An 11,911-nucleotide genomic window follows, 5' to 3' on the forward strand; every position below is an offset into this window, starting at 1 on the left:
TTGTGACAAAGGTGCATTATCATGCTGGAAGTAGCAATTAGAAGATGGTAAACTGTGGCCATAAATCAATAATACTCAGATAGACTGTGGCATTCAAACAATGATTGCTAGATAATAAGGGGCCCAGAGTTTGCCAAGAAGACATTCCCCACATCATTACTCCACCAGCCTGGACTGTTGACACAAGGCAGGTTGGGTACATGGATTCATGCTGTTGGCAGCAAACCCTGACCCTACCTTCTGCGTGCCTCAGCAGGAATCCAGATTCGTCAGACCAGGCTACCTTTATCCAGTCTTCAACTGTCTTTTTTGTCGTTTTGGTGACCCTGTGCCCCCTGCAGCCTCAGATTTCTGTTCTTGGCTGACAGGAGTGGAACCCGAAGCGTTCTGTTGTTGTGGTTCACTGAACTCAAGGTTCAACGTGTTGTGCTTCCTGAGATGCTTTTTCTGCTCACCACAGTTGTAAAGAGGGATTATCTGAGTTACCATAGCCTTTCTGTCAGCTCCATCTAGCCTGGCCATTCTCCGGTGACCTCTCTCATCAACAAGGTGTTGAGTAAACTCTAGAGATTGTTGTGTGAGAAAATCCCAGGTGATCAGTAGTTTCAGAAATACTCAAACCAGCCCGTCCGGCACCAGCAATCATGCCACAGTCAAAGTCACTGAGATCACATTTTTAACCTATTCTGATGTTTGGTGTGAATATAAACTGAAATTTTTACCTGATGATGGCGCTACAGCAAAAGTCAGAGTCTCACCAAAGCGATAACAATTCATCCTGAGGGGGATTTGAATGTGTGTAGCAAATTCCATAACAATGCATCCAACATTTGTTGAGACTTTTGACTCAAAAGCACAAATGCGAACCTCATTGTGGCGCTAGAAGAAAAGTCATTAAGATTCAACATCAGGGAACCATCAATGCCCTTACCAATTTTGTGTCGATCCCTCCAGTAAATGTTGAGATATTTCACAGAAAAAGTGAAAGCTTTCATGCTTTCTTTGGCGCTAGAGGAAAGGTTGGATGATCACCAAAGTCAGTAAGATTCATCATCTGGGAATCATGAATGTTTGTACAAACTTTCACGGCAACCCATTCAATAGATGTTGAGATTTCAGTTCTGGACCAAATTGGTGGATTGACCAACCAACATTGCAGTCCCTAGCCATGCCACTAGAAAGGCTAAATATTACACATGATGGGCATTTAATTAAATGATTTGAATATTTTTTTTTGTTTCGTCATATGTGAATTTGACTACTTTAACCCAACAAAGTAAATAGATAAAGGATTCACTGCTTCTCCTCCAGAATTTGAAAAATTCATCTTAAAAGGCTTTCCCATTGGTGCCTGGTCTGAAATGTTCTTATATAAGCAGCTGTCGCCCTGCTTATATCATATTTATGTCCAGTAGGACTCTTAACTCTACGGTGGCTCAGTCTTAAAGGAATCGTTTGGTTCTGCAGGGTGCTAAGGGTTGTCCTCTGCAGGTAGTGAGAGATCACTGAAGTCAGCCCGTGGATCAAAGGAGACAGACAAAGATGAATGTATTCTGTGTTTCTGAGCGTATGAATGCTAGGATTGCCGATTGGAGGAGGAATGTTGCACTTGGCGCTTTTGTCCCTGCGCACTAGAGGCTCTCCCCTCACCGCCCCGCTGGGTTTTGGTGCTCAGCGCTCACACCTGAAGTGACGGAGGGGGAGTGAAGCTCGGAACTGTGATGAAGGGAGCGCACAGAGCTGCCCAGCCTGCTTCTCCTGGAAAGCGATCGCGCGGAGCGTTTGGAGAACTAGTCAGAAGGGAACTATCCAGCGGGAAGGGGGGGGGGGGCTTTCGCGCATGTGACAGGCTTTGGACGTTTGCATTTATACAAGTCGGGCCGGGAACTGAATCACTCTGTAGGGAGCTGCGTTTTTAAAAAATCACCGGTGACTGGCATTTCCAAACATTGCACGCCTCGCCCGTCGCCCGCGGATCGTCTCAGCACCATGCGAGCAGGAGAGACGCGCCCTGTGCCATGCTGAACAACTCGCCGACTCTGCTGCTGGCTCTGACCGCCGTGGCCGGACTTCTCCAGCGATGTCAAGGCTGGAGCGACGAAGACCTCCTCCTGCCCCCCATCAACTCCTCCAACAGGTTCCTGGCCAACCTGGAGGTGGACGTGCGCTTTTCCAAGAGGTCCGTGGAGGAGAGCGAAGCCTCGCCCGACGCCTCCTCTTGTCCCAGTGCAACGTGAGCGTCCAGAGACTCCTGCCCACCTCGTTGGTGGCCCGCTGGGACAGCAGCTTCGGCTTCCAGTGTGATGTGCTCATCTACACCACCAACAACCACGGAAGGGCTTTTTTCTCCGCGGCTTTCAACAGGGCGATCTCGCCCGTGGTCATCGAGCACCTCGGGGTCAGCGGGGGGCAGCAGGAGCTGCGGCTGTGCGTGGGCTGCGGGATGTCGCGGTACCGGAGGTTTGGTCAGGGCAGGTCGAGGGGCCAGCAGACCGGGGATCAGGTCACTTTCTGCTGCCTGGACTTCAGCCTCGACGAGCTGAAGGGGGACAAAAGTTGGAGGCTGAACAGAAAGCCCATCGAGTCGACACTTGTGGCTTGTTTCATGACTTTGGTCATCATTGTGTGGAGTGTTGCTGCTCTCATATGGCCAGTCCCGATCATTGCAGGATTTCTGCCTAATGGAATGGAGCAGAGGAGACCGAGATAATTGAAATAATCTTTATATTAATTAGCCTGTGCTGCCTATACTATCATTGTAGCCATTCAACCTTTCACACGAATGATTGATTGCGGAGATTTGGAGAACTTTTTGATCAAATGCTTTAGTTTTGGGTGTTATTTAACCCTTAATAGACCTCCTCCTCATTAGGACAACCGAGGTAATGTATGAAGACTTATACTAGCCAATAGTAATCTATACTGGGACCAACACCAATGTGTTTTGTATACCCCCGTAGGCGTTCCTATAGATTAAGTCAGCGTAAACTGTGCAAACCTTTCTCTTTAAACTGTGTTTGTATAGTTTTTAACCTTTCTAGAAAGTTTTTGCCTTATCCCATGTGTAGGACTTTTGCACTGACAGCTGAACTTCAAGGCGTGCCGTCACATACAGTATATAGTTAACCTATAGTCATGTTCAGAGCAAGTGTAATAGTTTTTCCCCCAATACATTCTGAAAAATAGATGTTGTTTCTGATTGACATAGAGAGAGTTTCATTATTTATATTGTTGGATTTCTAATGTCAAGTTCATTCGTGATTATTTGTATTCATGTTTAAATGAAAATAAAATTGATTATAGGCTATACTATTTCAGATTTTCACTGACCTGGTCTCTGTAGCCTAAATCAATTTACTTCACACGCATTTTGAGTGAATGCCGTTGAAATATTTTGAGCCCACGGTGTCAAATGCTTGAAGTCTTTGCAAAGTGATTGTGACACCATGAGATGCGCCTTTGATTTAGGACCACAGGGCTCCTCTGCATCTTTCATTCTTTATGCTCAGTCTTCTAGGAAGATTGTTTTTATAATGTTAGTACATTGAATAAATCCATAGTTACATCTTCTAATCTAATAATAATAATAATAATTCCATAATTTCACAAATGACCTCCATGTTTTTTAGGTGGATGTATGGAATTATTATCAGTAAAATGCACTTTATTATCTGAAGATCTCCCCTTTCAGAGTGATAATTTATTGATGCATAATGAGCAGTATTTTAATGCTAAAGCTGGTCCAGGTTGCCGTAAGCACTTTATATACTGGTGTTTAATCTACATCAATTCATAAAAGATCGTCATGTTGCACATTTTGCAAAACCTGCAGGTTAGTAGCCAACATTTCTCAGTTTGAGGCCATTTCTCTCGCCCTCCCCTCTTTATAATGGCCAGTGTAGAGGAAGGATTTGGAAAATTACTCCTCATCTGTTAGTAATGCTTGTTTTAGTACTATAATGGGAATGTTTACAGACACAATAATTGCTTTGAATCCCGAAATTAAAGAAAGTTTTACCACATACAACCTGCCCTCATTTAAACGTGTGAGAACTAGTAGGACATAGCGGTGTAAACTCTCTTTCAGTATCAGTGCAGGTGACTGTATTTTGCAGGCCCGCACAAGAGAGACTTTATCAGCCTGATCTCAATTTCCAGTTACAGATGTTGACAAACTCTGACTGAAAATTTAGGTTTAACATTAATAGTGTGGGCAGAACGCAGCCAGAGAGGATGTTGATCTGTAGAAACAGATTAGTAGACAGCCCACGGATCATGGACAAAATAGTATACATTTCTATGAAGAAGAAAAGCGTATTATCTCTAGACTGGAAATCCATTCAGCTGCGAGTTCATGTTGACCTTATTCTATATTACAATAGTATTGATCTCATCTGTAACATCAGTATATACTTTGTTTGATCTGAAGCACAGAACTAAAACGATAATTGCATTTTAAATTGCAAACGACTTCACTTATTGGTTATATTTTCTAGAAATTATCAAATTGTATCGATTATGTTCAATAGAGTTATGTCTTTATTTTAATTCACGGATGTTATAAGGCATTAACGAACTCTCTACCTGCCAAAATGGCCGACCTGGCCACGCCTTTACATTACCTGTTTACCGTAACACTTCCTCGCTGCTGACACACACACACACACACACGCACACACACACGCATTTAAGGAAGTGGAGGGGTTGGGTGTCGACATGGACGAGCTGAGCTTCACGTAAACGAGAGGTAGATGTTGCGGAAGAAGGTCCCGGCTCCGGACGAGACGCGATGACATGTGCGCCGATTTCCCTCCGGATCGAAGTTACGGGGCTACAGCGCGGGGCAGCATGTCCACATCAACGGCCAGAGTCTGCCTGCACGTTTTCTTTCTTACGTGCGTCGCCTCCGCCGTGTCAGGTAAGCGATCGCTCAAGTGTTGACCCCTGAAAGGTGGTGGATCTGCTGTTTAAATGTCGTTGTTTAATACTGTATTGTTCAAGTACTGATAATCCCTCACATTGAAGGACGATCGTAGGAAGCGCGGAGGTCTCATCAGATAGTGTTATGATGAGGTTTATTTATTTCTAAGCTGTTTATTATTATTGGGGCCGTTTACACCTAATATGGCTGTTGGTGGATTGCCGGAACACGAAGGTCTTTAATACGCGTATTTGAGTGAATCAGGTTGTAGGACAGGATAAGGATCAGGACAAAAACGAAGGCAGTGCCCTGTAGTCTCCGTGTGGAGTTTCGGTTGCTGTACATGACTGGACGGAGCGGTTTCCTGTTGTTTGTTCAACAAAAATCCTCACCATCTAAAGGCGTCATCTGATGTGTCATGTGTCAGATGATGGGCTGCGTGTGTCTTGTCCACTTGAGGGACATATACAGAGGAATACAGAAATGGACAGAGTACAGTAAAACGGGATATGTGGGAGACACTGGAAGGGGATTAAAGAAGAACAGTAGTTGCTGTATATAGTGTTTGAACGGGGCCCTGTTTGCGCATTGCAGGCCTGGTTAGTCATTGAAGGAGTGAAGCCAAGTTAGTCATACTGACTTTGTTAACATTGGACAAAAGCACAAATCTAACGACGTGTGAACACTTTTCACATTCTGATTGTCAGTTACACCGAAGTGGGGATCTTATTGTGCCATTTCCGATGATCATTCAGGGCTGGACATATGGTGCTTTTACCGCTTTTCTCACAATCAGATGTCCATGCTTTGTCTTTTGTCCAGGGGTCCAGAAGCTGACAATCACCCCTGACAGAGGCACCACCTTCAACATCAGCACTGCTCAGGTCAAAGGCTGTAAAGTGTGCACAGGGGCAGGGCGCACACGGCGTTGTGGTACATCTCAACTGTTAAAAGACAATGCTCCTTTATCAGTGGAGTTTGAATGCACCAGACCTCAAGATGTATTCAGGGTGGAAATTAGCCGCCATATAGGTAAGAGTACTGCAGTCTCTCTGAATGAAAATAAAAGGTATCACGTGAACCGTTGTTTTATAACGTGATCAGACTATCTTGCTCAACTGACACAGTATGGGTGGATTTATTTGTTGTAAAATTCACGTGCATTTCTTTCCTCAGTATGTACCACAAAGTCATGCAATGGGCACATCATCCAGGCCCACTCCGGCTCACTTCCTCTGCTGGAATTTAACCGCACGTTCACCTGGAACCTGAAGGCCTCAGCACCAAAAGCGCTCAAACTAGACTTCACCAAGACGGGACTCAGACAGATTAATCCATCTGAGAGATGTCCAGACAGACACAGCTATACCCTCCAGGCCTTCCAGACCACAGGGAATGTGGCCATAGGGAAATACTGCAGAACGGGCACTATCAGTGGTGCTCAGATACTAAATCTGGGCAGCTTTTCTGTGGAGGTCCCAGCAGGGCAGAAGCTGCAAAATGGCCAGTTTGATGTGTCTGTTGGGGAGGAAGTCAAGTGTGAGTAGGTTTAAATTTTCATGTCTGAACGTCTCTCTTGTGTGTCTTTCACTTTATTTTGACAGTTTCATTTACTTGTTTCTCTCCTAGCCCTCGCCAAAATTACACTCACATTACCAAAAGGGACCTCGTCCTCAGACCTGCTCTCTCCAAACTACCCAGACAGTTTTCCTGACGACGATGTGATGGAGTGGTACTTTCAGGTCCCGGACAAACACAAGACGGCCATTCAGTTCTTAAACCTCACAGAGCCGAGTTGTCTAAAGAAGGAGACAGCAGTGGAGTACCACGGCAAAGGGAGAGGGGCATTGGTGCTGAGTCTGACGGATCCCCAGCCGGACCAGAATTTGGGGAACTTCTCCCTGACTTTGAGGAACTGCAAGATGGACAGAGGAAGAACTGGTTCTCGTGGACTCTCCTTGAACGTCCGGGTGTCTACTTCGAGTAAAAGTTCACCAGGTTTGTACCTCATTTTTCAACTTATCATGTTGTTTAGCTCTGGTATCATTGCAGCTTTTGCTTTAAACTTTTGAAGGTTGTGCATTTGGCCCTTTGACATGGTTTGTCAATTTAAAATATCTCAAATACGTATGAATTAAGTTGGTCAGATAGACCTAGAGACGGAGAAATGTTTTTTAATTCTGGGTTAATCTGGATGTTGACGAATATTGTTTTTATCCATATTGTAACTATAAAACTAACTGAGATGTACGCTTGCTGCTAAGGCTGATTTAAAGGGTCAACTGAAATTTAAAGCTGCTATAACCAGTGTGTTTATATTAACAATGCATCAAACGATCATGTGTAATGTCAAAGAGACTTATGACCCGAGTCCTCAGCTCTAGGTAGTGTTTTAGCGTCTTTTAGCGCACTGTTTTGGTTTTTGGCCCGCAACTTCAAAAGTTGTGGTTCACTTTCAGCACTCTCATCAGTGTCAGTTACCAGCCACAGCAGGCAGCGGCTTTCCAGCAAAAAAAAAAAAAAAAAAAAACTCTAAAAACCCACTGACCACTACCTGCTCAGCACCAAACGGCAGACAGACACAGTTAGAGAATAGCTGGTGAATATGGTGGAGTTATTAGTTAGTCTGATAAGTACCAAATCATTTATTTCATAAAGATTTGAAATAAAGAAAAAGAAAGCAAAATCTTAGAGTCTTTAAAGCTGCAAATGTTGGAATCGTGACGCATACATTTTGTGTCGATCAACTGTTTGATTTATCCATTTTTGAATGAAAGCGGTTTTGTCTTTGGTTGTCTTTGAACAACTTGGAAAATTGTTCTGTGTAGGTGGAGGCTCCGCTGTTTTGCAGAAACATGTGTAGAAGATGAATGATTTCTCCTCTGCATGTTGCAGCAGGCATGTGTATAAATAAAATTGTTTCTTATCATGTTTAAACAAGCCTGCTGTTCTATTAGTCAGGGGCGTGACAGAATTTCCCCTCGTTTTTTTTTTTTGAGAAATGATGAACAGTGGCGTGGAGATTTGGGTCTGATGATCTTTATCTGACTCCTCAGGTCTCATTTTTTGGGAGCTCCGAGATTGCCTCATTGCTGAGTCATGAAAGGCAGCAGTGGCACATAAGGAGGCAAAACTTCCTTCAGTGGAATCATGTTCAGCTCTGTCAGTCAAATCGAAATTCAAATTCCAGCTGTTCAACGTGGGTGTGATGAATAATCATTTTAGCTGAAATGCACGAGCGCACGCATCTGCTTACGTGTGGGACAGAAATAGAGACGGAATAAAAGCTCATGTCCTACTGCACTGTTTTCTCTAGTGTTGTGTAAAGTGGACCTACGCAAGGTGGAGGGCCTCTCTCTTTACATTGAGAAGTTGACACCGGCCTCAGACTGCGAGATGAAAATAAACTCTGTGACGAAGGAGAAGATCGCAGTCTCATCCAACAGTGACCTGTCTTTCCAGGACTGCCTTCCTGAGGACGTACGAGTCACCGCCATGAGAGTCATAGGTAAATCCCTGGGCCTGGAAAATAAGCCGTTAATAGTTTTTATAACCCTCCATACTTGGATCAGTAATTCGTATCATCAAAAAATTTTATGATTGTAGGTTTCCATTGATTTGGCATCAGAAAGGACTTTGACTTTCAATCACATTGGAATGTTGTTGTGGTTTTTTTAGTCACAGTGTTGTTACTCTTGGAAAATGGTGTATTTTTCATGCCCACTTTAAGCTGACTTGCTCCAGGCCTTATTTAGTAACAAACAAGTTATGTATATCCTGGAACCCTTGTGTACACCACGTAGTTCTTACTCAAAGAAATTCTGCCTCATCCCTGAACCCCTCTTTATTTAAACGACCTCTGCTTTCATATCAGAGTGTAGTCAGCTCAAAGACTGCCCGAAGACTCCAGTCCGTCTCCTGGTCCCCATGCTGCCGAGCTGCCTCCCCGCCCCTCTGAGCAGTGCGACCTGGGTTCTCCGTCCTCCCCAGCGCGGCACCGTGGAGCTGACCTCTCCAACTGGGCCCCTCAAGCAGTCCCTACCTGGACAGCCATGCAATGACAGCATTATTATCCAAGTGGCCGAAGGCGACGGCACTGCTATTGGAGACTTCTGCCCTCAGGGAGCCATACAGAAGGTCCAGATCCACACCAACATGTCTGTCACTGTGTCCAGCGTGGGGGGTAAAGCTCTGAGGACGTCTTACAAGAACGTGCTGGATGCCTGTTTTAAAGAGGAGATATCAGGTAACAAGCAGCTTCAGTTGAATCAAATAGATGAATGTTTTTCAGTGATATTTATTATTCTTTTTTTTCTAACTCCTATTCAGAAAGATACATATTCACTGTATCTACAAAGAAAGACAACCCTGTCCTTTTGGCTACTCCTGGTTGGCCAGTCGGAATGAGGTCTTACTCCACCGTCTCCTGGATTGTCTCCATCCCCCCGAAGATGGAGGCGCACCTGATGTTTGCCAACCTTAGCCAGCCCAAGTGCCGCAACCGCCACACCAACATCAGGGTGCAGAGAGTCGGCTGTCCGGAGGAGGACTACAGCCGCAGGGAGGATGAGGTGGCTGAGAACGAGATCGTCGTTTCGGACAGATTCTACCTCAACATGTCCAACTGTCAGCCCGAAAGAGGAAACTTCAGCGTCATCACCAAGATCACCCTGCTGGAGAGCAAGAGTAAGAGGAGGTTTTGCAGGCTTGCTTGTCGTAAGTCATAGTTTTGTGCAAACTGTAAGTATTAATAAACGATTGCATCTGTTGTTGTTTTCTCATATTTAGACCTTCTGCTGACTATCGTCCTGTGTGTGGTGGCTGCTCTGTTGGTCATTTTTGTCATTGTGCTCGTAGTGGTCTGTGTGGTGATTAGGTGAGTGCATCTGCGTTATGTTTTATACTGTTATCATTTATACTTGATCAGTAGGTATTTTTGTCTTGTGGAAAGAATTTTACAAGATATTGTTTCAGTAAAAACACTAAAGATCACAGAGAGTTCCCCCCTTCATCTTAAAACTTCACCCCATTTAACTGCACAACTGATAGTTGCTGTATATAACTCTGAAACTCATGTGCTCTCGTCTCCCCCTGCCAAACAGGAAGAAAAAGAAGAAGCTGAATCATCAGGTGTCCATCTACAATCCGAATGGCACCAACTTCCTGCCGGGACACAGCAGCTTCCCTAAAACACGTGAAGACAACGAGTCCCATGTGTACACCTCCATTGAGGACACTCTGGTCTACACACACCTGCTGAGAAAGGGTATGGAGATCGGCGTCTACGGAGAGTCTGACACGTACCAGCCCTTCACAGGACACCCAGACTCACAAAAGCCGCTGGTCTCTAAAGACTCTGGTGTCGAGGACTTGGAGGTCGGGGTTTATCACCCGTTTCGGTACTCATCTCAACAGGCTCCTCCGCTTCCCAAAAGGCCTCCGAGCCTACCCCTGGTGGACAATGAGATTTACCAGACTTCGGACCAAAGCGAGGAGGAGCATTGTTCGAATCTGGGGCCGAGGCTGGAGCCAGAGGGAGGGAACTGAGGAGAAGATTGGATTCAGCTTTCTTCTTTTTACTTGACCTACTTGAACTTTGAGAGATTCATTCCCTGGCGTCTGTGTGATTACCTGCCGTTCAGCCTTGAAAGAAGCCTCTTTTTTTTCTTCTCTTGAGCGTAGTTTTGCACCAAAGCTAGACACAAAATAACCCTCTTCAAACTCGCCTGCAACTGTTAAACCCTGTTGAAGACACATTTGTTTTGAAAGTGGTACTTAATTATCCCCTATATACGAGTTTTTGCCACTATAAAGCGATTTAATGTTTTTAGGCAATGAATGTTTCTCATTTTTGGATGTCTTATTTATGTACATATTATAAATATTATGGATGTTTTGTACAGGAGCAATCCTGTGTGCTGTTTACATGCTGACTTTTTCATTTTTATCATCAAACCACTGAATAGAGAGGACTCCCCTGCTGTTGCAATACATTGCACTTCATAGCATCATCAGAACACGATGGCCCGATGATGACCTGCGTTGCAGGAGATTGCAGCAGCAGTGGATGTGCAGGGAGTCCTCTCTGTGTATTCTTTATGCCTGCTTTTTCACCTGCTATGGAGACGTCTAGATATCATTACACCATTAATGTGCCTTACACAGAGGACGGTACACTCCTGCTAATGCAGTTTAGGAATTTAGAGTTGTTTGCAGCCAGGAGTAAATAAAAATTTCGGTGTGTTTTTGGTCTTTTTCGGCCCCATCATTTTGGAAATCTCAACAATGATTTGCTGCTAAGCAAGTGATCTTTTTCTCAGCGCCTACAGGGACTTTTTTGTTTTCTACTTGTGCATCATGATAAATGAGAATCACTAGCTAGCATATTTCATTTTGCTATTTGTGTCAAGGACCATGGACCCCTTCTGCTGGACTGCAATGCAAATTGAATAAAAATCCTGGTACACGCTTAAGTGCAGTCATCTCACACAGAAACCTCAGTATGTCCGTCGGCTGACCGAACTTTGTTATTAATTACATTTAACTTTTAAAAGAGAGACTGTACGAGACCTATAATTTAACAAAAGTGTGGTGAGTGCTCAGGACCTTTTCGTGTGTTGTGAAGCAGAAGAGGAACTACAAACTCACGTAAGAGGTCATGGAACAAATCAAGAACTAACTTAAGATCCATTCAACCATTTTTTTTTTAAGAAGTTTTACATTTTTCTCATTATCCGGGGTGACTACTTTGGTGCAACAGAAAATAGTTACGTTATCGTGTTGACATCAAGCCGACCCAGAAGATGCCAGAAAATGAATAGCTCTCATCCAAGGAAAAATGTGGCACAGAAAGCCTGAATAAATTGTGTTTGTCTTGTAAAGCGAAGTCGCCTCCTGCAGTTTGGAAAATGAACAGCAGAGGGAGACAATTCAAAGTTGCAAATAAAGGGCCCTTCTGTTCACTGTACTTTGCAGTCCGACCGACACTGT

The 11,911-nt window shown here is 44.3% G+C and overlaps 2 protein-coding genes across 2 annotated transcripts; both read left to right on the forward strand.

Moving 5' to 3' along the window:
- The first annotated feature begins 1,882 nt into the window (after positions 1 to 1,882).
- On the forward strand, positions 1,883 to 3,287 carry LOC120784535 (transmembrane protein 158). The gene is given in 2 exon segments (XM_040118418.1): positions 1,883 to 2,217; positions 2,220 to 3,287. Coding segments are annotated over 2 exon segments (690 nt in total). The 5' UTR covers positions 1,883 to 2,018; the 3' UTR covers positions 2,711 to 3,287.
- A 1,423-nt stretch (positions 3,288 to 4,710) lies between these two features.
- cdcp1a (CUB domain containing protein 1a) lies at positions 4,711 to 11,431 on the forward strand. Its single transcript, XM_040116836.1, has 9 exons — positions 4,711 to 4,918; positions 5,744 to 5,953; positions 6,098 to 6,460; positions 6,551 to 6,919; positions 8,238 to 8,429; positions 8,796 to 9,167; positions 9,251 to 9,607; positions 9,710 to 9,797; positions 10,024 to 11,431. The coding sequence occupies exons 1-9, from the start codon at positions 4,795 to 4,797 to the stop codon at positions 10,466 to 10,468; spliced, it is 2,520 nt and encodes an 839-aa protein (XP_039972770.1). The 5' UTR covers positions 4,711 to 4,794; the 3' UTR covers positions 10,469 to 11,431.
- Positions 11,432 to 11,911: the final 480 nt, after the last annotated feature.

Source organism: Xiphias gladius, chromosome 22, assembly GCF_016859285.1.
Source record: "Xiphias gladius isolate SHS-SW01 ecotype Sanya breed wild chromosome 22, ASM1685928v1, whole genome shotgun sequence".
Lineage (NCBI taxonomy): Eukaryota > Metazoa > Chordata > Actinopteri > Istiophoriformes > Xiphiidae > Xiphias > Xiphias gladius.